At 49.8% G+C, this 24,446-nt stretch overlaps 1 protein-coding gene across 45 annotated transcripts in view; it reads right to left on the reverse strand.

Annotated features, from left to right (window-relative positions):
* LOC108106243 (dystonin) overlaps positions 1-24,446 on the reverse strand; it is an 82,580-nt gene that overhangs the window by 6,386 nt on the left and 51,748 nt on the right. For 15 of the 45 annotated variants that reach the window (XR_005993686.1, XM_041817999.1, XM_041818000.1 and 12 more), the window contains 11 exons: positions 13,625-24,077; positions 11,944-12,090; positions 4,402-11,879; positions 4,282-4,293; positions 3,776-4,001; positions 1,754-3,713; positions 1,524-1,698; positions 1,214-1,273; positions 843-887; positions 359-430; positions 27-201 (listed from right to left, as the gene is read on the reverse strand). Coding sequence is in view for 44 of the 45 variants with exons in the window: in XM_041817999.1 (XP_041673933.1) it covers positions 27-201; positions 359-430; positions 843-887; positions 1,214-1,273; positions 1,524-1,698; positions 1,754-3,713; positions 3,776-4,001; positions 4,282-4,293; positions 4,402-11,879; positions 11,944-12,090; positions 13,625-24,077 (20,803 nt within the window). In the remaining variant the exon portion in view is untranslated. The remainder of the gene's footprint in view (positions 1-26; positions 202-358; positions 431-842; positions 888-1,213; positions 1,274-1,523; positions 1,699-1,753; positions 3,714-3,775; positions 4,002-4,281; positions 4,294-4,401; positions 11,880-11,943; positions 12,091-13,624; positions 24,078-24,446) is intronic. The other 30 variants (XM_041818039.1, XM_041818040.1, XM_041818037.1 and 27 more) reach the window with 9 other exon arrangements.

Genomic DNA, 24,446 nt, shown 5'->3' on the forward strand with positions numbered 1-24,446 from the left:
TCTTAATCTTAGTTTAAGATACTTACGCGCTTGCGCCAATCGTCCCAGCTGAAGTTGCGGGCACGTTCCACATCCTTCAGATACAGGAGATGATCGTTGAGCAGACGCTGGCGCTCCCATGAGAGCATCCAGACATCGCGCCACTTGTTCCACAGAAGCCTGGCGCGTGGCGAACGGAAGTCCAGTTCCGGTCCAGCGGTGCTAAATTACAAATTTTATTAAATATTTTAATTAAGAAGTTCTTAATTTGATTGATTTTTCATTTTAATAATTTAAACTACAGGCAAACAAGACAAGGCACAAGGACATGCACAGCTTGAGATGAAATGGATGATATTTGAGGTTTTCGAGGACTTACCTTGGCGAGAATCTTGGGCCATAGTGCGGCAGGCGATCTCTGTCGGGCGTGTCACGTGTGGGCGTGAGACGACTACTCAGAGATATGGTTTTTGACATAGACAAAGGCAAATAAAGCGGCAAGATGCATATATTTTGATATTCGAGCGGTATGAGCAACGTTTACGTAGTGGCGTAGACAAGATGAAAGTAGAATCAAAAAGAGACAAAACAAAATGGTAAAGTAACGAACAAAATACGCAAAACACAGTAATAATAATAATAATAATAGCCAGTAACATAGATAATACATAGATAGATACAAAAAAAATCAATTTGATATACGAATATTTATGAATATTTTTCAAATATTTGTAGACGCAGCATTTCCAAAAGTAGTTGAAAAATTGAAAACAAAAGAATTTCAATTTGAGAATTTCGAAGTACATGCGGAATCTATCTATTCTTGATATTACACTTTTTTTTCAGATTCAATGACAACTCACCTTCCCTTGCGGGCATTGAGTCCCTGGTCACGAGATCCCTTGAAGCTGTGAAAGGAAATTAAATATTATTAATCATATATACTAAACATAAGATTAAACAAGCAATAATTTTAGCAGCAGTGATTAAGCAGGGTGGTTTGTGTAGTTGGAGTGCTGAGTTGGTATGATTTTTGTGCGTTAGCAGCTACGGGTTTTAGCGCTACTTAAGGGGGATTTAAGGGAAGTATATCTTGGGTATCGGGGATATATATATCAGATGTTAGGCAATCACTAAGTCCATTCGTGAGTAGATGGTGGGTAAGCACATTCGCCACTTTGGCAAGTGGATGATAACGAGTAGCAAGCATTAGAGTATAAACTTGCGGCCAAACCTTTGACGCCTCAGGGTGCCGTCGGGTGACTGCTCACGCAGATCGTGACTGGAGCCACGACTATCGATCGGTAGTTGGTGTGGTTTTTGGATAGGCAGAAAAGTAGGTGGTGCAAGACGTTGCGGGGGGTTTTTGGTTTTGGTTTTTGTTTTTGGAATATTTTTGTAGCAATAAAGGTGGTGGATACAAAAGAAAGTATATAAAAAAGAAATTGGCAAAAATAAATATACAAAACGATAATATACAGAGGATATATACAGCTTAGCTATATAGTTTTGGCAGCAACTTGAAGGATCAGCAATATACTCACACTGGCGTCTTGCCGCTGCGCGATGGCTTGCGGGCACCTGGTGGCAGTGGTCTTGGCTTGCAGGCACGGTCCACTTCGTTCTGGCGGCGGGCCGTGTTCTCCATGAACTCCTTGTGATCCTCGATCAGTTTCTCCACTGGAGGAATCTCATCAGGCAATTGCTCGTGCTTCAGGTCTACAAAAAATTTGAATTAGTTTCTGAAAGAATTTAAAGTAATCCCATAACTTACTCAATAGAGTGCCCTCAAGACCGCTGAGCCAGGCCAGCAGCTCTTCGATGGTGTCGTCCAAGTCCTTAAGCGACTGCAGGTGCTGCTCCAGCTTGGATTCGCGGTTGATGGCCCATTGGCGCACCTCCTCCCAGCGTTGCTGAATGATTGACAGCCAGTTCTTAATGATTGGAATGGCATCGGGATAGGCCTTGTTGATGATGTCCTCGGCGTACTCGAAAGTCTCGGTCTTCTCGCGTTCGCGAACTCGCAAATCCTTCATGAACTCCATATGGATGTCCATCATTTCGCGCGATACCTTCTCATCATCAGGAGCATTCTTGGCATATCGTAGCTTGTGCTCAGCATGATCCAGCCAGTCAAAGAGAGCCTGGACACGGGCATTCAGCTTCTCGGCATCAACGAGAGCAACCTGGAGACGTTCGCCGCGCTTGGCAACAGCGCTCTTAACCTCCTCCCAAATGGACTGCATTTCGTCAAGCTGACGTCCAACTTCCGGATTGTTTCCAGACCGCTCCAGGTCACGTCCAGTCTTAAGGACTCCCTGCATCTGGGCAGCGCGCTTCTGCAGATCCTGCTCAATGTGCTTATGGTGTTCGCATAGACCTTGGACAGTCTCCAGATCTCCGTGGACAGGTCCGTTCTCGTTCAGGCGGCTCTTAGCCTTCTTCAACCAATCAAGCAGCTCACCCAGAGCATCGCTGAACTGTCCGGAAAGGAGCAAAGCCTCCTCCAACTTGCGTTGGCGGTCGATGCTCTTGGACCACACTCGGGTCCATTGTTCCTTCAGCTCCAGCAGCATTTTGTCGAGCACTGGGCGATCGCCCTTCGGTGCCCGCTCCAACAGGTTCTTTCCGGTGCGCATGGTGCCGTCGTAGACGGACTGCTTGGCACCCAGTTGACGATGCGTCTCCTTTAGCTTGCCAATGTACTTCTTGATCTTCTGTGGTTCCTTGGAGGCAGTGGCCTCCTCGATGATCTGATCCAGCACCTGTTCGGTTTCCTGCAGATACTGCATCATGCCACTCCAGGCGTCGTTGAACTCGCGGGCCTCTTTGTAGCCATGGTCCAGAGCACGAGTGCGTTCCGCAGCCTTGCTCACCACGCGTTCCCAACGATGTTGCACAGACACGAGCAGATTCTTGATCAAGATCACGTCCTGTTTCTGACTGAAGTACTTCAGGTGTGTTCCCTTCTTGTCCAGCAGAAGCATGGCTTCGCGATGGGTGCTCACATCCTTCTGCAGCACTTTGTGCTCCTCCATCTGGGCCTGAATTGTTTCCAGGACTCGAGATACGGGTTCGGCATTGGAAAGTAGCTTTTCGGCCTGGGTCAGCCATTCGACAAAGGCTTGTAGGGTGTCATGGAACTCGGTTGCCTCCTTGAGTGCAATCTCCAACTTGATCTTCTTGTCAGATGCACGGGATACCACGGCATCCCAGCGTTGTTTCAGCGTACGAAGAGTATGCTGCAAATTGCTAGACGATACCTTCATCTGGTTCTGTCGCTTAATGTACTCCTGCCCCTGGGCCTGAATCGTTTCCACCTTGGGCCTGTTCTCATCCAACTCGTTGTACACCTCCATGAAGCGTTCTAGCTGCTCGGTGGCAGTCTCAGGGAGTCCTCCCACCGGTTTGCTGGCACCAATCACAGCGTCCACATCGCCCAGCCAGCCCAAAATATCCTGGACCTCGGCGATGTATCCATGAGCCTCGCGCAGAGCTTCTTCCAGCTCATGCTGTCGGTCGCTGGCCTTTTGCAGTAGCTGCTTCCACTCGTTGTTGAGCTTGCGGAGCTTCTCCTGGGTGGTAGATGCCTCCACAGAGCCCTTCTCGGTTTCGATCAACTGTCTGCCCGCATCGTTCAGTGTGTCCACTGAGTTCTGATGGGCCTGAATGTCATTGGCCAGCACTTTAAGCTTGGCCAACTCAACCTCGAGCAGTTGTGGGTCTCCAGGAATCTAGAATATAATAACCATATATGAGGATATACTTTTCAAGATTTATAAATCCCTCATCTTACCGGCTTCAGTTGGTCGAGAGTGCTGTCGGTCTTGTTGATCCAGACCAGCAGCTCGTTGAGAGCATGCTGGAATTGACCCAAGTGCAGCAGGGCGTGCTCCAGTTGCTTCTGGCGGTCGACCATGCCGCGGAGTAGCGCCTCCCATCGGCGGTTAACCACTGACAGGGGTTCGCGGATCGATGCCGCCTGCTCGGGTGAAGTGCGTTCCGTCAGTTCCACAGCTTGTCTGTAAGATTGAGTAACAGAGGATTAGTGAGGGAAATTAAGAGGCACTCAGAGACAAAAGCAAGCTAAAAATCAAAAGTATGTGGCAAGTGTTTTCGTTTCTTTTTTGCATTGCATGCAACAGGATAATTTGTGGCAATCAAAATAACATGCTTAGCTCAGCTTCGTTTCAAAGATCTTCGAAATTCCGGATCTTTGCAGTAGCAGGCACTTAACAGTAAATATTCACAACAACGAACGAACGAACGAACGAACTATAATTCTTTTTGAAACTATCTTGCCTTTTGAGACCTCTGCCAATTCACAAGTTGAGATAGACACCACACACGGCAATGGAATATTAGATTTATAAATTTGAATAAAGTCAAAAGAATCCTTAAATCTCTACTAGAAGACCTTACCTGTTTAATGCTTCTACTTCAACCATATGCGGATCGACTTCATCCTTGAACGATTTGAGCTGTTCAATCTGTCGCTTGACGGCATCAATGTCCGAACCCACGGCACCCAGATGGGCAAACTTGTCCTCGGCCTTGGTCAGGAACTTGAGAAGGTTCTGCAGGGTCTCGTGGAACTCCATGGCCTTCTCCATGGCATCGATGAGGTTCTCCTCGCGTTTGGCATACAATGCCGTGATGTTGTCCCAGGCATTGTCCAAATCTTCGATGTGCTTCTTAACCTCTGGCTTATCGGGCTCTCCGCACATGTTCATCAAGTTGCTTCCATGGCGACGCACCTGCTCCACCTCGGGCTTGGTCTGGTCAATCTCATGACGGATCTCTTGCAGTGCCACCTGTTGCTTCTTGATGTCTTGTGGCTGTGCCGCTGGTGGCTCCTGGCAGGAGAGTGTCTCCTCCAGATCCTTCAGGGTCTTCATAACGCTGTTAAGCTGCTTCCAGAAGGGTTCGGCCACGCTAAGGATGTCGTCCAATGAGCTGCCGCGTTTCTTGGTGGCATTTTGCACATCCTTCCACAGGTTGTTCAGCTTCTCTAGCTTGGCCTTGATGTCACGCACTGCGGGATCGGATTTGTTTCCAGCCTTGGCGATTACATCATTAGCAGCCCGCTGTACAGCACTGAAGGCATCCTGACGCTTGTCAAGATCATCCATTAAAGCATCATTATCCTCGATCTGCTCGCGAATCTTCTGGGGCAGAGCGGACAGAGGATCTAATTGATTGACCTGGTCCACGGTGTTGGCCAGAGCACGCAGCATACCCTCCAGCTTGTCGGAGAACTGACTGGATTCCTGCAGAGCACTCTCAAGCGCCTGCTGGCGCTCACGCAGTTCCAAACGGAGAGCGGCATAACGGGCATTGTCCGTGTCCAAAATCTCGTTGATCTTAGCGCTATCATCATCGGCCACCAATGCTCCCAAAGCCTCGCCAGTCTTGTTCAGCTTGTCTAACAGAGGCTTGTGCTCGGCAATGGATTGGAGCAGACGCTCGTTCTTGTCCTGCTGCAGAGTGATCTGGTCGGGACGCAAAGCTGGCATGCTCAACCGCGAAATCTGCTGCTCCATGTCATCCAGCCAGGCGGTGAGTCCCTGATGGGAGTCGGCAAAGTGCTCGGACAGAGGCAGTGCCTGCTCCAGGATACCCAAACGTTCGCTGCATAACTGAGCCACAGTGTCGACGATCTCCTTCAGATCATCCAGTTTCTCACGAAGAGTGGCAGTGTTCTCGCTCTGTGGGGATTCACGAAGCACCTTCTTGGAGGCGGCCGTAACATCACGTACACGTCCCTTCTGGCTGGAAATGTCGTCGTTGATGGAACGATGCTCCTGCAACTGGGCACGCACCAATTTGGGTTCCATGGCCGGCAGATCCGCCTCACGAAGTGTGGTGTCCATTTCGCGGAACCATTCGAGTAGCTCATCGATATCACCGGTCACTTCCTTGGCACGCTGGTTGCTCAGGTGCAGACGTTCGGCCTTACGTTGGATTTGCTCCACAATGGAATCGAAACGACGGTTGTCCCGGGTGACGATGCTCTCAATGGTAGCGGCACCCTCTCCTGGCGAGAGTTGACACAGCTGTGGTCCCACTTGGTTAATGCTGTCCAGAATGGGACGCATATCGGCCAATTCACCCTCCAAACGCAGAACATCAGCCTGTCGGGGCTCACTGGGAGCCAGGGCAGCCTCGGCACTTTGCATCCATTCCACCAAGCGGTTGTGAGCTTCATGGAATTGTTGCACCAACGGCAGAGCATTCTGGGCACTCTTCAGCAGATCTCCACCACGGTTGGTCAAGTCACCATAACGACGCTGCAGAGAATCGAGTTTATCCTTCAGTTGGATGGCCTCATCGTTGGAAATGTGCTTCATCAGCTCGGCTCCGGATTCCACAGTGGACTCCACATTCGAAGCGTGACCAGCAATGTTCTCGTTCAATTCCAACAAATGATCCATCTGTTCCAGAAGTTTTTCAGCATAAACTGGAACGGATTTGAAGCGCTTCAGCTCGGCCTCCATGCTCTCCATCCAGGCCACCAGATCCTGATAGCTCAAGACCAAGTGACGCAATCCCTGGCGGGATTCGGCGAGCAGAGCTCCAATGTTGTCGCTGGCATCTACCAATCCGGTGTATCTCTCAGTCACACCGCGCACCTTCTCGCCCAGATTCACGGCCTCCTCGTCGCTGACCAAATGCATCAGCTGGGCGGCCACATCAGCGAGATCGGTGAAGTCGGGCTTCTTGCCCAGGATCTCGTCGTGCAGGCGATCGTGTTCGCGGATACGCTGCTGGATCTTCTCTTCGTCGGTAGGTATCAGTTCCATGGCCTTAACCGATCGTTCAGTGTTGTCCAGCCAAAGTTCCAGGGGGCTAATCTTGTCATGGAATCGCTTGGCCACCTCCATGGCTTCCTCCAGATCCAATTCACGTTGCTCGGCTCCATCGGTCAGGGCATCGAATCGCTTCATTAGATCGTTCAACTGCTTCTCAATAGAGGCACGCTCGGCGGGCTCACAGTGATTGGCAACTTCTTTGCCGAGATTGGCCAGAGAACCCATCGAGTTTTGGCGATCCAACAGCATTTTCTTGAGGAACTTTTGCTCCTGCAGTTGGGCCTTCACAACCTTGTAGTCAGAGCTTGGCGGCTTCTGATTGGCTACCATCTCTTCGGTGTCACTGAGCCACTTGGATAGACCAGCCAATGCTTCCTGGAACTTGCCAGATTGCAGCAGAGCCACATCCAAGCGACGATCTCGCTCGTTCATGCGTTCCTTCAGATCGTTCCAGCGGTCGTTCAGCCTCTCCAAATCCTTTTCAATGGCCGTGGTGGAGACACCACTGCCAGCTGAGCGCACTAGATCCCTTCCAGCTACATTGACCTTGTCAACATTGAGGGCCAATGGTTCTACCTTGCGCTCCCTGAAGTTACGGAAGTCCTCTTGCTGGCGGCGAATCTGATCCAGTTCCGAGCCTACAGGCTTCATGCGCTTGAACTCATCGCTCACGTCTTGGATGTCATCCAAAGTCTGAGATTGGTTGTCGTAGAATTCGCGTAGAGCCTTCAAAGTAGCATGGAGATTCTCCTCATGATCACGCACTCGGTTATCCAAGCGACCCAAGGTCTTTCGCAGAGTCGAGATTTGTTCGCGGGTCTGAGTGGTATCAGCAGCGAATCCAGCATCCACCAAAACGTCAGCGGCACGCTCGGCATCCTCCAAACGACCCACCAGACGATCCAATTTGTTCTGGATCTTGCCAACATCGTCGATTTGCCCTTGCACGATCTTAATCTCACGGGCAGGTGGCGAAAGCTTCTCAATCTCCGTCTCCAGATCGTTCAGATCGATGCCCAAACTCTTCATTTGTTCGTTAAACTGGGACACAGCGGTGGCTGCGGATTGCAGTTCGCCACAGCGATCATCCAGGCGTCCCTGAAGCTCGGACATACGGTCAGCCAGACCATCGACTTCACTGGTCAAATGGTCAGCATCGCCACCAGCAGCCCTGGCCTCGGCACTGATGTCCTTGGCCAAAGCCTTGAGCGACTGCAGGGGCTTGCTCAAGTTGGTGAGCTCTTCGCGAATGGCCTTAACACGCTCCAGAAGCTTCGGATCCTTGGCGGCTCCACCAAGAGCATCGTGGGCAGCAAGACGATCCTCGCAACGACCCAACGAATGGTCCAGGTTTCGCAGCTCATCATTGAAGTCACCCAAACGACGCGAGCAGTTCTCAATCTCATGGGCACGGGCAATCAAATCGTTGTTTAATCTCTCCCAGCGGTCACGGATGTCCTGGAGTTCGGCCTTAATCGGTTCCTTGTCGATGTCACAGCTTGTGAGGAACGTCTCTCCCAATCCCTTGGTGTTTTCGAACTCTCCGGAATGCTTCCACACCTCGCTACGGAAGGTCTGCAGATCACGCAGACGCGTCTCCAGCTTAGCCTTGGACAAAACGCCGGGCGTTAGATCCGACAACTTATCCTCAGCGGTGCGCAACCAGGCCAAGAAGGTCTCCGAGGTCTGGGAATACTTCTTGCAATGCTCCATGCAAGTCTGAAGTCGGGTGTGGCGATCGACGGCTTCACGACGAAGTTTCTCCCACTGCTGTTGGATTCGGTCCAAATCACGTTTCACTCCACGATCCTGTTGGCGATCGGAAAGATCCTTGCCCTTGTTGATCAGCATGATGACCTCATGCTCACGGGCCATCACCTCACGGTAGATCGGTTCATGGGTGTCGATCTGGTGCTGCAGTGTGGGTTTGTGGGCGGAAACCAGCAGTCGGTCGGTCAGGTTAGAGAGCTCTCCTCCCAACCAACCAAGAGTCTTGGAGCAGTTCTCGGCAAAGTGGCGGCCATCGCGTAGCGAAGCCTCCGTTTCTGCCTTCTTGGTGTCCAGTTTCTTCTGGAGCGCCAAGTACTGCTTCTCCAGAGCAGCCACACGAGAGTTCACATCGGCACGTGAGGCAGGATCACCCAGAATGTTGCAGAGGGTGGCAGCGGATTGCTCTACATCAGCCAACAGAGGACGTTGACCTTCGAGCTGTCGCTCTAGGTTTTCGATCTTGCGTAGATTCTCTTGGTGATCGCCATCTGTGGGCAGGGCATCCAGATTATCGCTGATGTTCTGCAGAGCCTCACGCAAACGATTGACGGCTGCATCAAACTCCTTGGAACTGTCAGCGGCACCGCCCAAGCTATTGGCACGATCGTCCAGTTTTCCAACCAAATCCTCCCACTTGCCCAGAATGTCCTTCAGTTTGATTTCGACGGCCTGGGCATCGGGTGTGCCAGCCAAATGGTCAACCACATCATGTCCCAGCTCCTGGAAGTGCTTAAGCTGGGGTTGCTGAGTACGGAACTCCTCGCGAAGCACTTGCACCTGCTGCACTTGGCTCTGGACCATACGGGGATCGGAAGAGATGGGACCCAGCACGGTTAGCATACGCTCCTTACTGTCCAGCCAGCTCTTCAAGTTTCCATGGGTATCCAAAAAGTCACGCAGCTTCTCGGAGAAGGCAATGCGGTTCTTGCAGATGTCGTTGAGATTCTTCCACTTCTCTTGGATGCTATCGTTCTCCTGGCGCAACTGTTCGGCGCCGGGTACATCGGACTTACGTCGGAGGATGTCCTTGACCTGAGCCTTGGTGGTGTCAAGTAGGCTCTGCTTTTCGTACATGTCCTCCAAGATCTTTCGGGCCTGCTTAATGCAGCGTTCTGCCTCGTCCTTGTTGGATACAGACTCCTTAGGAAGCTGGCGTTGGATACGATCCAGGAACTGAGCCAATCCCTTGAGGTTCTCGTATTGCTTTCGCAGCTCCTCATTAAGGTTGTCCAGCTCATGTTGGCGATCATTCAGGCGCACGCCAATCAGCCCGTAGCGATTGTTGATCTCGCTCAGCTGCTGCTGCACCGGAGATAGCTCAGACAGCTGGAAACCGTCCTGGGAGGATCTGCGGCTACCGAATCCACTGGAACCAGTCGATAGTGGCGACAGGATGCCTCCCTTGGTGGGGCTGGGGCTTCTGGCATCTCCGGACATGCGTCGCAGCGGACTTGCTCGCTTAATCGGACTATAAGTAGACCGTTTGCGGGCAGGACTCTCCGGACGGATCAGAGCATCGTACTGCGCTCCAATATCGTTGATCTTGTCAATAGTTGGAGCATAGTCGCGGTAATCCTTGCAGATTGGCTTCAGCTCATCGTGCTGCTGCTTAATCCTGTCCAGATCGATGGCTACTGGAGGCAGACCGTTAACTCGCGCTTCGGTGCTGGCCAGCCAGGAAAGAACCTGATCCTTCAGTCCCTCATAAGCCAGCTGTTGCTCGGCCTTCTGCTTGGACAACTTGGCGCGCTCATCAATGCTGATGTTAATGTTGCGCCACTGAGATTCCAGTGCCTTGATGCGATCACGCAGCACTCCGGTATCGGTGACATCGCGCAGGCTAATCAGATCCTTGCCATTGCGCACGCAATCCTCGAATTGCGGTGCCAGTTGATCTTTGTCACGGGACAGCTCGTTCATACGGCGAGCCAACTCTTCGGTGGAAAGCAGGCTGGTCTCACGGCTATCCAATGCCTCTTGCAAACTGGCCATACGCTGCTCCACAGTGCTGATCTCATCCAGATACCTGCCTAGACGGTTGTAGACATCGTCCAAGAACTCGCCACGCTTGTTGGCCTTCTCGTACAGTTTCTCGAACTTGACCGTCACATCGTTAAGATTCGATTCCACCTTCTTGGCAATTCGGGCATTCGAGGCGCTGGCAAGCAGATGTTTGGCCGAGATTTGGACGCTGTCAATGCTGGCCTGGTGAGATTGAAGATCGGCCAGCAGGACCTTGTGCTCGCGGATCTGCTCCTGCAGACGCTCCTTGATGAGCGAAGCGGGACGCAGGTTGACCTTGAACTTATCCTCAGCCTGGTTGACCCATCCCACAAGACTGTCCAGAGCATCCTGTACTCCTTGCGACTGTACCAGAGTCTTGTCCAAAGTTTTGCAGTGCTCGCCCAGGTTGTCCAACAGCTGCTGGTAGTTGTTCTTAAGATCTGCAATAGGCAGCTCCAGCTGATTGATCTCCATGGGACTAAGTTGGCCACCAAGACTGCGCAGCAGATTGTCAAGAGCCTGCTGGGCGTTGTCCACCAAACGGCCACTGGAGAGGAGCTCGTTGTGCAGGGCCTTGGCTTCGTTCATCTGATCTTGGACTCCCTTCGGGTCACCAGCAATCGGTTCGGAGATAATACGCGAAACACGTGGATGTACACTCCTCAGCCACTCGTTGGCCTTGTCCAAGGCATCCTGGTACTCACGCTGGCGTCCACCCAAACCGGACACGCGATCTTGCAGAGCGTTGACACGGTTCAGCAGATCCTTGTACTGCGCCGAGACCAGCGACACCTCTTGACGGATAGGACTTTCGGCACTGGAAAGCGGTTCCACATGTGGCAAACGTTCAGGTAGTGAAGTACGGAAGTCATTGAGAATGGCCAAGAACTCCTTGCTCTCGTCCACAAACTTCTGGGCAGCCATGGTGATGAAGCGCAGATCAGCCTGATGACCAATCACATCACTAACAAACTCTCGAACCGAATCCGCCTGCGAGGGTAGACGAGTTAGGTCGGACAGGGAACGCTCCTTGTCCTCGAGAGTGCGTCGGGCAACCTGCAGCCAATCGGAGAAGACATCCAACTCGCTACGCAGCTTGGTCAACTCATCTCGGCCAGCTTCCAGGCGGCGGAGCAAGCGCACCGTACGATCATTGACACGATCGACACGAGAACGCAACTCTCGACCAGAGTTCTCCAGAGTGGTCACTTCAGGGGCAGACAGAACATCGCCACCGGTGAGCACAATCTGACGGATTTGCTCCAAACAAGTGGCAACTGGTCGCTGCTGAGACTCGATCTCATCCTTGATTTGCTATTAGAAGACGATAGTATTAGATGTTAGATGTTAGAAAGTTAAGGTAACATTTAGTACTTACCTTAAGGGCATTAATCTGGTTGCGTAACTCATCGATCTTTTCGCGAGGTCCGCCAACACTTGAGATTTTCTGTTCCACAGTGGTGACCCATTTTAACAGATCATTAACGTTCTCCTCGCACATGTTGAACTTCTCGAATACTGCTTGCTATATACGACATATTATGGTTAGAAGGGTAAGAAATATTATCATTAGAAATACTCTCAAAATCAAAAAGAACTTCTTAGCTCGATACGGGTCGCTATAAAGGGGGTTTATAAAGAGATTTCATAGATATCGTATATATATATATATACTGAAATGTCGATAGATAAATGGAACACAAAATATATATATATTTATATAAAAAAAACACAAACATAGCTGGAAAGAACACATTGCTGAAGCGGTTGCAAGGCAAAGACTTAGGGCAAAGCGGTTGGTTTGGTAGCAAGCATTAAAGTATTATGATTAAAAAAGCAGTTAACATAAACCAAAGTAAGTTATAAAGACATACATACAAACACCAAGGTTTACTACTTTGGGAAAACGAGCACTACTGGGGACTAGCAACTACGAGTTGTTTTTACTTTTAGTAGGCACTAACTACGTTTTAATGGTTTTGTTTTTGTTTTCGTTTTGGTTTTGTTGGGTTTCGTTTTATATTTTTGGTTAGTGTTAATTTTGGTTTTTAAGGGTTTTGTTTTGTCAAATTAAAACTGCAAACGAAATAATATATATAAAAAATATTGATATGCTGAAAAATAGGTAGAAAATTGGTATTTAAACAAGTTGTAAAAAATAATAACTAAAGCCTGGGCTGGAAATGGAAAACTTAACCTTAGTCCAAAACTAAGAGCAAAAGATAGAATCTAATCAGATCAATCTTTAATTATATATTAAAGATAGTTAAAGACTGATCTGATCCTACAATTTATACTGCCTAGGAGTAGAGAGGGTGGAAAAAGGAAAAAAGGCTATATGTGTGCAAGTTCGAATGGAAAGGGTATCGTATGCTAGTGTTATAGACAAATCGAGAGAGATATAGAGTATATATAGAGTATTGAGAATATGTTGTCCTATTGCCGACGTCATTTATGCGGAGTAGGAGGAGTATGAGACATTGCTCTTCGGTCTGATAAAGCGCGATCGATGGAGTACGATTTTCTATGGAGATGTTGGATGTGATCTGTGATCTGTGATGTACTTGCTGACTCTGATCTTGCATTATTGTGGCTGCTTGCCGCTTGATAACTCAAAGCGATATCAGCGAAAAATACGATATATAGAACATAAAACTGAATGCCATGCGCTGCAATATAAGAGATTTGCAAAATAATAATAAATATGATTTGCAAAGTAAAATTTGCTGAAAGCTCACATCTTGGTTAGTCTGAGATGATAAAGAGAGAGAGTTGAGTTTTTAAGTAGAGACAGAGATAGACAGAAATAGATAGAAAGAGACAGCGCGCTGATCAAAAAATGTCTTTAAAAAAAATGTCGAAACCATATCATAATCAATATCAATAGTAGATAGATAGTATATATACCAAACATGCCACGAACAAAGCTTTAAATTTAGAATTAAAATAATTTTGCTGTAATTTCTTGCAGTAATTTGTTGCATTCTCATTTCCGGTTTCGAGATCGGTGATCGGTGATGGAAATTGAAAGTATTAACCTGACATCGACTGAGACTTACCCTCTGTTCTGCGGGCAGGAGCAGACCCTTCTCGGCGGCCTTCACCAGGTCAATGTTGTTCTTGGGCTCATTGGCATCGGTCAGGCGACCATCGTTGGCATCGATTAAGCCACTGCTAATGGCTGCCGCCAGTGGTAGAATGACCCCTGTATTGGGATCACGCACTACCGTCGACGATGGATCCACCAAACCTGAGCCAATGGCCTCGGCCAGAGTGAACTTGCGACGGCGGATGATGTCGGGATGCATTTGGAAGGGATCAACTAGGCATCCATTGGTTGGGTTGTACAGGTTAAAGGTGATGGCTTCTAGCAAACCAAATGAGCGCTTGGGTGTACAGATCAGGCCACTCTCGTATGCCTCCTGCAGGGTGCAGAGCTTCGAGGTCTGGGTATTGAGTACATTCGCCTTGTTGGCATCCATAAGGCCCTTGCGGAAGGCCTCCGGCAAACGGACCAACTTGGCCTTGGCCAGATCCTTGACCAGTGCTGAGTCGGGATCTACTACACCCGCACTGGCGGCCTCCTTGAGCGTGTATACCTTGGGCGTCTCGATGACAGTCAGAGAATCGTTTGCACTGTCGTCGTTGGCTGACGTGGCTGGTGCGGATGCAGGTCCACTTGCTGGCACATAGGTCAGCAATCCGGTTTGCAAGTCCAGACACTTAGACTCGGCCGCCTGGTCAAAGGTGATCGGTTCGCGAATGTAAACGATTAAAGTGGGATCAAAGGCAAAGTACAGGGCCTTTGGATCGACGAGTGTGCGCTTGGTGGTGTCCACGAGACCGCGTTCCACGGCAACCGAATACGGTAAGCACTTAAAGCTATCGAAATCGCGAACAAGAGCGGTCTTGGGATCGATTATGTTATAACGAATGGCCTCTTCGAGGGACATTTCTCGCGGTTTGCTTATCACAACGCTAACGGGCGTTTGTCCTAATAACTCGACGCTATCCTGGCGACGGACAACATCATTACGGTCGGTTAGAGGACGGGTAATGGTCACGAGAATGCCACGCGATAGTGCTACATCATAGTTATAAGCTGACTTGGACTTCGGATCGAATACCCTACCCTTGGAAATATCAATATCGCCATTCTCTATAGCTTCAGTTAGCGGCAGCTCTTTGCCGGTGAGTTGGTTCTTAAACACGGTCGTCGCGGGATCTATGAAGCCCGAATGAATTGCTTCAATGAGGTCGAGGTATTCTCCTGTTGTAGGATCACAGAACTTGCCTGTTTCGGGACGATAAAGTTGTTGACGCAGGACGAGTTCAAGGCTGAGAAGACGTCGATTAGAAACTATCAAGCCCCTGGCCCTAGCTTCCTGCAGATCCAACTGCTCGCTGCCCAGATTATAGGAACCCCTAGAGTCATCAATTAACTGCTCCTTAATGGCATTGGCTAACCGAAGGTACTTGCCAGTCTCATGGTGCTTGACCAAGCTGGAAGACAAGCTAACCACATCCTCCACGCAAGCTTCGTTCAGATTTAGCTTGCGGTTGGTAACCGGATGTAGGACCTTGCGTGTGGGAGTGTCATAGAAGCCCATGGATAGTAGCTCGTACAGACCAAAGCCGGCGTTCTCGATGTCAACAATTAGACCCAGGCTCAGGGCCTCACCCAGGGGAACAAAACTATTGCTTCCCGGTTCCCGGAAGACACCCTCCCTTCTATTGATAATGCCATTGCGACAAGTCTCACTCAGCGTGTACATCTGCTCTGTCTGTTCATCGAAGTAGCAGGGCAGGTGAGGATTAATCCCGAAACTGCGCATGCTTTCGAGCAGAGTGATCTGGCGACCAGTTCTGGGATCGGTCAACTTGCCAGTCTTGTCATCGAAGAGTCCCTGATGAATTGCCCTCTGAATACTGATGGGAGCATTGACATCCATTAGGATGCCAATGTCAAAGGCATGCTTGAGGGTCATTGTCTGATTGTTATACAGCAGCTTCGAATTCTGGGCATCAATGATACCCTCATCCTTGGCATGGGTTAGATTCAGCTGTTTGTAAAGACCCGTCTTGAAATCCCTGATCTGAACACTGTGCTCATCCAGTAAGTTGGTGTTTAAGGCTTCGGCAAAGTTGAGTTTCTCGCCCGACTTGGGATCGACAAAGTGTCCATCCACCTCATCGTAGACATTCTTCACCACCGCCTCAATGAGGCGCAGTGGCTTCTTGGCTTCAACCAAAACACCTCGATCGAAGGCTTCCTTGAAATCAATGGGATTGTCATCGGCATCCCTCACCGTACCCTGTCTACTGTCCACGATACCCGTCTCGGTGGCCACACCAAATGGAATGATCTGACCGGAACCCACATTGACGACCGTCGAATCGGGATCGAGGATACCTCTACGAATGGCACGTTCAGTTGTTAGCTTCTCGCGAGTCACAGTGTTGCTGAACTGACCCGTCTTGGGATCATAGAGACCCCGGTAGACAGCATCGGGCAGGCTGCGCTTGCGCTTGGGCGGAATGAGAATGCGATTCTCCAGAGCTTCGTTGAGGGACAACTTGGTGGAGGCATAAGGATTGATTACGAATCCAGCAATGGGATCAAGATAGCCCTTGGCTATTGCTTCGGAAATGGAAATAATGGACTCTGTCTTAGGATCAAGCAATACCAGCTCTTCGGGATTGATGAGCTTCTGGGCAATGGCGGACTTAAGGTCCAGCTGCTTATCGTCGATGGTAAACTTGGCTGTCGAAGGATCGTAGAGACCACGCAGCAGGCAATCGACAAGGGACAGCGGTTTCTTGGTGCTGATAAGATAACCCTTGACGAAGGCCTCATCAAGACTGATGTTGGGCGAGCTTAGCGTGCCACGAACCGTGTCTAGCAGACCCACCTTTGCTGCCTCCTTGCCAGGCAAAATCTTGTCATGATCGGCATCCTTGACCAGTGTCGTCTCTAGCTCTACAAAGCCCATTTCAATAGCCTGCTGGAGAAGGATCTCCTCACCGGTAACAGGATTGAGAACCCTGCCAGTGCTGGGCGTATAGTATTCACGCTGCAGCAATTCCGGTAGACTCCAGGTGACGCTGTCGGTTTTCAGCAGGCGCTGTTGCACACCCACATCGAACGGCACCAGGGTGTTGTTCTTGTTGTCCTTAATTTGACCAGTGGCTGGAAGCACCAAGTCATCTTCGATGGCGCAATCCAGCTTCACTTCCTTCTTGGTAACCGTATCCACAATCAAAGAGATCTTTGGATCTACTAAACCAATTTCAATGGATTTCTGAACGTCAACCTGGTTCTGACTCTCGGAGTCGAAAAGTTTGCCCGTCTCGGGATCGTAGAGACCCTTGCGAACGGCAGCTTCGAGGGAGATGGGCTTGCGTGCACCGGGTACTAGGAAACCCAGCTGGAAGGCCACCTCCATGGGAATCTCTTTGAGCGTCTGGATGTCTATCACTGTGCCTGCCTGCATGTCTACCACCCCCAACTCAATTGCCATACGCAGTGGAATCACCTCACCGCTGACTGGGTCGCGCACCGATATCGACTGAATGTCCAGCTTGCCACTGTTGATGGCCTCAACAATGGAGCAAACCCGACCATCGTCAAGAACCACCTGTCCGGTCTGTGTGTCAATGGTCACGTTCTCGATGCCCGATGGTCGTTGTTCTTCGGGATTGGCCCGGATTATCCATTGGCGGGAAATGCATTCAAAGAATGGAATTTTCTTGCCTGTCTTGGGATCAACCATGTGACCGGTGTGCCTGTCCAGAAGTGGACGTTCCAAAGCTGCTGTCAGAGTCTCGTACTTGCCGGTACTGAAGTTTTTCACCAAGATGGTTTCTGGGTTAAAAACATTCATGTCGAATACCAGCGTGTGGAAGGAGATCTTCTGCCCAGTGCTGGGATCAATAAAGTACTGATTCTCGGGATCGTAGATATTAAGGTCGCTCAGATTCTCGGGCGTTAGCTCGGTGTCCGCATCTACTAGGTAGGATACCTGTTGCAGTACTATCAGCTTCTCGTCAATGATTTGCACTTCATCTAATGGACTCAGCTGCTCCTCCTTGAGCAGCGTGGACACAGTCTGCGACTGCTGTTCGCCATCCACTATCACCTGGCACTCGTCGGGGCTGATCAGTTTTTGAGAGATGGCATCACCAATGGCCAGTGTCCTGGGCACTTCACGTTTTCCAGTGGTTTCTACTGATTCAGCAGGAAGCTCCACAACATCGCGGGCTTCATCTTCAGGCGTGCCCTCAACGGTTGATGTTGTTGTGGTGGTGGTGGTAGTGGTGACCTTGGTTACTAATGTGGTGCTGGTGGTGGAGATTTCATCCGCTGGCAGTTCTTCCACTGTCTGCGTCACCACTTGAGTTGTGGATTGTTCTGGTTTGAGTGTCTTTTCCGTGGTCAGGGCATCGACCAAAGCCTTGCCAGCGAGGACGGGAGCTCCCACAATGGCCAGAGCGCCCAACTTGGCTGCATCCTTGACGTTCTTCAGAATATTGCTGCCACTTTCCCCCGCTGGCTGTGTGCCCTTCTCTCGCTCAATGAAGTCAACCACTGATTGATGTTTGTCCGAAGTTGGTTGAGGTTCCGAAATACGCTCAAGATCACTAGGTTGTTGTGGTGTTTCCTTAATGGTGGTAGTTGTGGTAACAGTTTCAGTGGTTTGAGATGTCTCAGTGGGTTGAGCTGGGACAGGTGTCACTGGCTCCTGCTCTGGCGTTTTCTTTGCAGTGTCAACAATTTCATCTGGTTGGCTTTCATCACCGTTGGTGGTCTTCGGTGTGTCTGCGGGTTGAGCAGTCTCCTTTACTGTTTCTATGATCTCTTGGGGTAGATCCTCCGCACTACTTGTAGTAGTTGTGGTTGTTGTAATTGTTGTTGTGGTTACTGTAGATTCTGTGATAGTTGGCTCTTCGATAGTAACAACCCTTTCTTCAAGGACCACAGTACTGCTGTCTTCAGGCTTAGTCACCTCCTTTGGTTCCTCTACTTTACTGGGCTCTTGGACTGTAGGTTCCTTAACTGGCTCATCCACAATATCCTGAGACTGGCTAATCACAGTCACTTCCTCAACCTGGGGTTGTTCTTCGGTTGTGGTTACAGTTGTTGTGATGGTAGTGATAGTTTGAGAGGTTGTAACAGGTTCTTCGATTTGGGTGGTAATTTCTGTTACTTTGGTCTCGGTGACTTGATCAACAAATGGAGCCAGTGGAGCAGTAAATGGTGGCTCGATTTCAGGAGCCTTTTCCTTGGAAGCAGTTCTTGGTTTGGGCTCAGGCTTGGTAGTGGGTTCAGGAGAAGGTTCTTTTTGGGTGCCTGGAGCAGGAGAAGTTTCTTTTTGTGTGACCTTAGCTGGTTCGGGAGTTTTCTCCTTCTTAACAGGCTCAGAAGTAAAGACTTCTTTGACTGTCTCGGAAGCTATCACCTTTTGAGCTGGTTCTGGGGTTTGTTCCTTTTCAAGAGGCTTCTTTTCAGCTGGTTTTGCAACTTCCGGTTCTGCCTTTTTAGGTTCTTCAGAAGTTGATTCCTTTGGAGATGTTTCTTCTGGCAGAGAATCTTTCGTTGTCACAGTGGTAATAGTTTCAGTGACCTTGACAATATCAGTTTTATCTTCCTTGGGTTTCTCGGTGTCTTCCTTCACCGCATCTACAACTGGAATCTCCTCAACAGTGGTGGTGGTGGTAACATCTTCCACCACAGCTGGCTGTAGGTTTCCAGACTCCGTTGTTGTTTTTGAGGTAGTTATTGTTGTGACTGTTGTGGTGGTCAGGGTGCTGGTTGATTCAACTTCCAAGGGCGTCACTTCTTCACGTGGCAGCTCTTTGGGCTTCTCTTGCTGTTTCTCATTGGCTATGAAGTTGGCAGTTGTGGAACTGATAAAGTTCTCCGTTTCGTTGAGGAGATTGTCCACCTCATTTGGCACTTGCTGCGGCTGCTGTGGCACATTGCGGCGTTCCTGGTCAATGAAGCTGACCTGAGGTTGTTCTGGTTTTGCAGTGGTCTTGGCATCTTCCGTGGGAGACTTCACAGATTTAATAAGACTTTTAACGCCACTCACGATGGCTCCACCAGCCAGTACAGGAGCTGCGATGACTCCCAGTGCCCCCAATTTAGCGGCATCCTTAACATTCTGCAATGTCTTCGATGGCTCCTTAGTGCCCTTCGTCTCGGTTTCATTTGCACTTGGAATGGCTGTTTCCTTGGTAGATTGCGTTGTGCTGACCACTTGCATCTCCTGCTTGTGGGTATCAGAACTTACCACCACTGTCTGGGTGCGTTCCTCAACTACAACAGTTTGATCACTGCCAGGGGTTAGGACAGCCACTGATTCCGGACTTTCGCCTGCCGATGCTTTGGTCTCCCGAGTTGTGGATTCTTCGCGCAGGATTCCAAGCTCCTTGGCCTCCTCCAAGCTGCATACTTCGCCGGTGTTAACGTTCTGCACCTCGTTGTTGGAGATGAGAACGTAGCCCTGCATCAGCTCAATGGTCTTGGTGGTCACCGTGTGCACGGCACGCACTGTTTCCATGATCTCGGTCTTGGGAATGGGTTTCTGGGTAACCACAAAATCTGAAAGATTCTTTACCACGAGAACACCAGTTTCCATGGCTTGACGCAGGGGTATACGTTCCCCAGTGGACGGCACCGTCAGCGTTTGGGCAGCCACATCGATCAGATCTCGCTCCATGGCAGCCACTACCTCGATAGCATCTGGCTTCGGGGAGTACGGAACGGACATAATGAAGTGTTCTTCGATGGCTTGCTTAATGGGTAGAGATTTCTTCGTACTTGGATGGAGAACCACACGCTTTGACGGCTCCACAAGGCTCTTCTCCACCGCCACTGGGAATATCATACCCACCGGCGGAATTTCCACCTTGGATTTTTGCTTATCGTAGCTTGGATCGAAGAGCTTGGCTTCGATGGCCTCGGTAATGTTAAGGGTCTTGTTTTTGTAGTTGAATGTGGAATCATCGGCGTTGACGATGCCCTTAGTGATTGCCTCTTCCAGGGTGCATTTTTCTGGCTTGTGCAGTGTGGAATGGGGATCCAGCACCTCGCATACTATCGCCTCATGGATGCTCAGTGGATAACCGCTCTCCGGGTGGACAATAGTCTGTGTCTGAGGATCAATCAATCCCTGATCTGCTAGGCGGGGTACCGATAAGCTCTTGGCCAATGGCATGAGAATATGATTGGTCTGTTCGGGATCTAAAATCTTCTCTTCCACTGCCTCCCTGAAGTTGAGCACGCGATTGCTCTGAGGATCGATGATCTTACCTCGTCGTCCATCAATCAGACCTGCATTAAGAGCCTCGGTAATGGTGACCACCTCACCCTTGGTATTGGTGAAGTTGCTCGTATTCTCTAGTATTTCACAGGTCTCCTGATCGATAATTCCCTTGCGTAGAGCATCCTTTGGCTTCAGAATGACCTTGCGCATCCTCTGGAGTACTACCACCTTCTCCTCGATCGTCGCTGGTTCACTGTCAAAGGATCTACCGCGATGCAGCTGATCCCGTGAGACAATGCCTCGCTCGTAGGCTACCTCCACTGGGATTTGCTCACCAGTTCGGGGATCGGTAACGAAACGCACCGTTCTTAGAGCTCCCTCGGCGGCAACCAATGGAGCACCCACCACACTCAAAAGACCCAGCTTTGTGGCTGTAATAAGGTCCACGGGTTGTCCCTCGGAATCCAAAATGGTGGAAGTCTTGGGATCGTAAATAGAACGTGCTATGGCCTCGGTTACGGAAATCTGTTTCTTCGTTGTGGGATCCACAATCTTGATTAGCTGCTCATCTACTAATCCCTGACGGGCGGCATCGAAGATGTTTTCAGTCTCGCCAGTTTGTGTGAAGATCACCAGAGCTGTGGACGGATCGTAGATAGCGCCTGGGGCAATTTGCAGGGGCTCTGGAGAGGCAAGCTCTCGTTGGCAGGTGAGCACCTCTACGAACTTGGGCGGAGCATCCTTTAGGGGTGTGGAAACCTCTAGCACATCCGGAATGTTGTTAACCCTAGTGATGCGCAGAATTGTCTTTTGACTGGAACCCCTTGTAGCTGGAACTGTTTCCAAAATGATCTTACTCTCGTCAATGGCACTACGCATACCCTGTACTTGTTTCCTGCTGTTGGTGTAGTTACCATAACTATCCAAGATATCACGTTCAAAGGCCGACTGCACTGAGATCTTGTCCCCAGTGCTGGGATCAATTACTGAAACCGAAAGATTGTTAATGATCTGCTTGTTGATGCACTCCTCAAAGTTAACCAAGCGATCGGTGCCCTGGACATGGAATACACCCGTATCCGGGTTAAACAGTCGCTGCTCAATGGCGTCCTTGAGTCGCCAACCTCCTGGTGGCAGTTCCATGATCTGCCTCTCAGTCACATTCTGTTCAATGTAGCTGCTCTTTTCCATGTTTAAGAACTCGGAGACTACCCTCTGTGGCTTCACTAGTTCCTGAGAAATGGGAATCTCCACCGACTTCTCCACGTATTTGGTGTGCTGGGTATTGAGCTTGATGGGCTCTGCCTCAGGTATAATTTGCTTGGTCACAATGGTAATAGTGGACTTGGTTTTCTTTCTATTCGTTGGCTCCGGGACAGTTTGATTGCTATCGGGAACTAACAAGCCATAGTTAAGGGCCTGTTGTACAGAGTAAATGTTGCCCGTTTTGGGATCTTTGAAGAGTTGTCTTTCTTCGTCGATGAAACCTTGACGCACTGCCTCCGTAAAGGTAAGCAGCACACTGTCGCCCGGCTCCTGGGAGCCAGCCCTGATTGTCACATAACGATTTATTGTTCGCGTCACAGTCTCCGTGGTTAGAGTGATGTTGAGCAAACTGCTCAGAAGGAGAGCACCCTCGGGAGTGATGAACTTCCGCTCGATGGCAGTGTCCAAGGGCACTGTCTCTCCTGTCTTGGGATCTAACAGATATCCCGTCTTCGGGTCAATCAGATTGTGATAGACCAAATCAAAGACACTAAGCTCCTTGCCACTGGCATTCTGAACCCCAATGCCGCGGCTAAACATCTCGTAAACCTCTTGACGGACAAGTCCCTCACCTACAGCCACCTCCAGTGGCACTAGACTATCCCTACCGGTCTCTAAGGCAAAGCCCGTGCTCTTGCGACGCAAAAGGTCGCGTGACAGGGCCACATTAAAGCTAACATAGTCATTACTTCTCAGATCCTTGAACCCGTCAATGTCAAAGATCGAACGCTGGGCAACCGAGCTGATCAGACCGCGCTCTACCGCCTCCGGAATGCTGATCAGCTCGCCGGTCATAAAGTCGCGGTACTTGCACTCCGCAGGCAGTACAATACCGTCGGCAATGGCCTCCTGAAGGGTGACCAATTCACCTTTACGTTTGGTGATGCATTTGAGCAGGTTACCGTCCAGTACACCGGCCTCGATGGCCTGCATGATGCTCAGTTTCTCGCGACGCATGGGACTCGTGATCTGTTCCTGTTTATCGAGCAGGTTCAGATCGCAGATGTCCTTCAGCGTGTAGGGTTTAACGATTAACTGACGATTACGCGCCTCCGCGAAGGTTAACTTCTCCTTGGTTACCTCGTTAACGTACCGACCCGTCTTGGCATTCAGAACGCCCGACTGCAGTGCCTCCTGCAGTGTGATCTTCGTATCGCGTTTCGCGTCCACCACTTCACGTACACTCGCGTCTATTAGTTGATTGGCAATGGCCGAGTCCAGACGGAACTTGTCGCCGGAGTTACGATCCGCTATCCAGCCGGCGCCATCGACCAGGCCATGCGCAATCGCATCGCTCAGGCACAGCGCATTCGACTTGATTGTCACCGATTCGTGCCGGATGAGGTAGCCGCGCTCGTAGGCCTCCGCCAGGCTGATCGTCTGGCCAGATTTCACGCGATACAGGCCCGTCTTGGTGTCCACACTCCCCGCGGTAATGGCGTCGGCAATGTTGCGGGGATTCTCAGGAGAGCCCAGCTCTCCGGTTGCTTGCTCTACGGTGACCGTGTTGTTTACCTTGATCCGCTTCTCTGCCGTCTCGTAACCGGATTCCGCTTCAGTAATCTCGCGCTGTATAACCTCCAGTAGTGACAGCTCTCGACCGCTAGCATCTCGCCCTGCTCCGGGATGAAGCAATTGCCTGGCTAGTTGTGCATCAATCAGTCCTTGGTCGGCAGCTTGTTCTAGCGTAATGCGGCGATCACCCACTAACATCTCTCCAGTCCGCACATCCAGAATGCGTAGCTGTATGGCCTCGCCAATGGTTAAAATGCGACCCGTACGCGGATCACGAATTCCGGCTATATCCAGCACAGATTGGCCACCCAGCTGTTGGGAGCGCTTAAGCGTACGGATTTCATTGAACTGGATCTGGGACTGGGGCAGGCTAGCGGTGCTAACCTCTTGACTAGCGGCATCCAAGCCATCGCTATTGTAGACGCTCTTCGTAGAGCTTTTCGTTGTTTTCGTTGAGCTGAATCTGTAAGGGGAAATGGGTTGGGAAAATGGTAAGTAGGGTTATAGAAACTTTAGTTTAATAAAGTTTTTATGAATTCTTTATAAAGGTTTATAAAATTTGGATAAAACTTTGATAAAACAAAGGAATTTGTAAGAGGAAGTCTAGACTTTCGTGGTTTTCTTTAAAAATTTGTGAAAATTTTCTTAGATAAAAACCAAAAAAAAGTTTCTGATAATCACATAGCTGACTCACGTCTGTTGTTTATTTTTATTACAAAATTTCTGTTTTTGATTAATGAATAATCTGAAAAGTATTTTATTTTTGACGGCAAAAAACTCAAAAAAATTAAATTAAAATAATAAACTTAATCTTATATCTCTCCTAACTGAA

This window comes from Drosophila eugracilis, unplaced genomic scaffold (genome assembly GCF_018153835.1).
Source record: "Drosophila eugracilis isolate 14026-0451.02 unplaced genomic scaffold, ASM1815383v1 contig_1172, whole genome shotgun sequence".
Lineage (NCBI taxonomy): Eukaryota > Metazoa > Arthropoda > Insecta > Diptera > Drosophilidae > Drosophila > Drosophila eugracilis.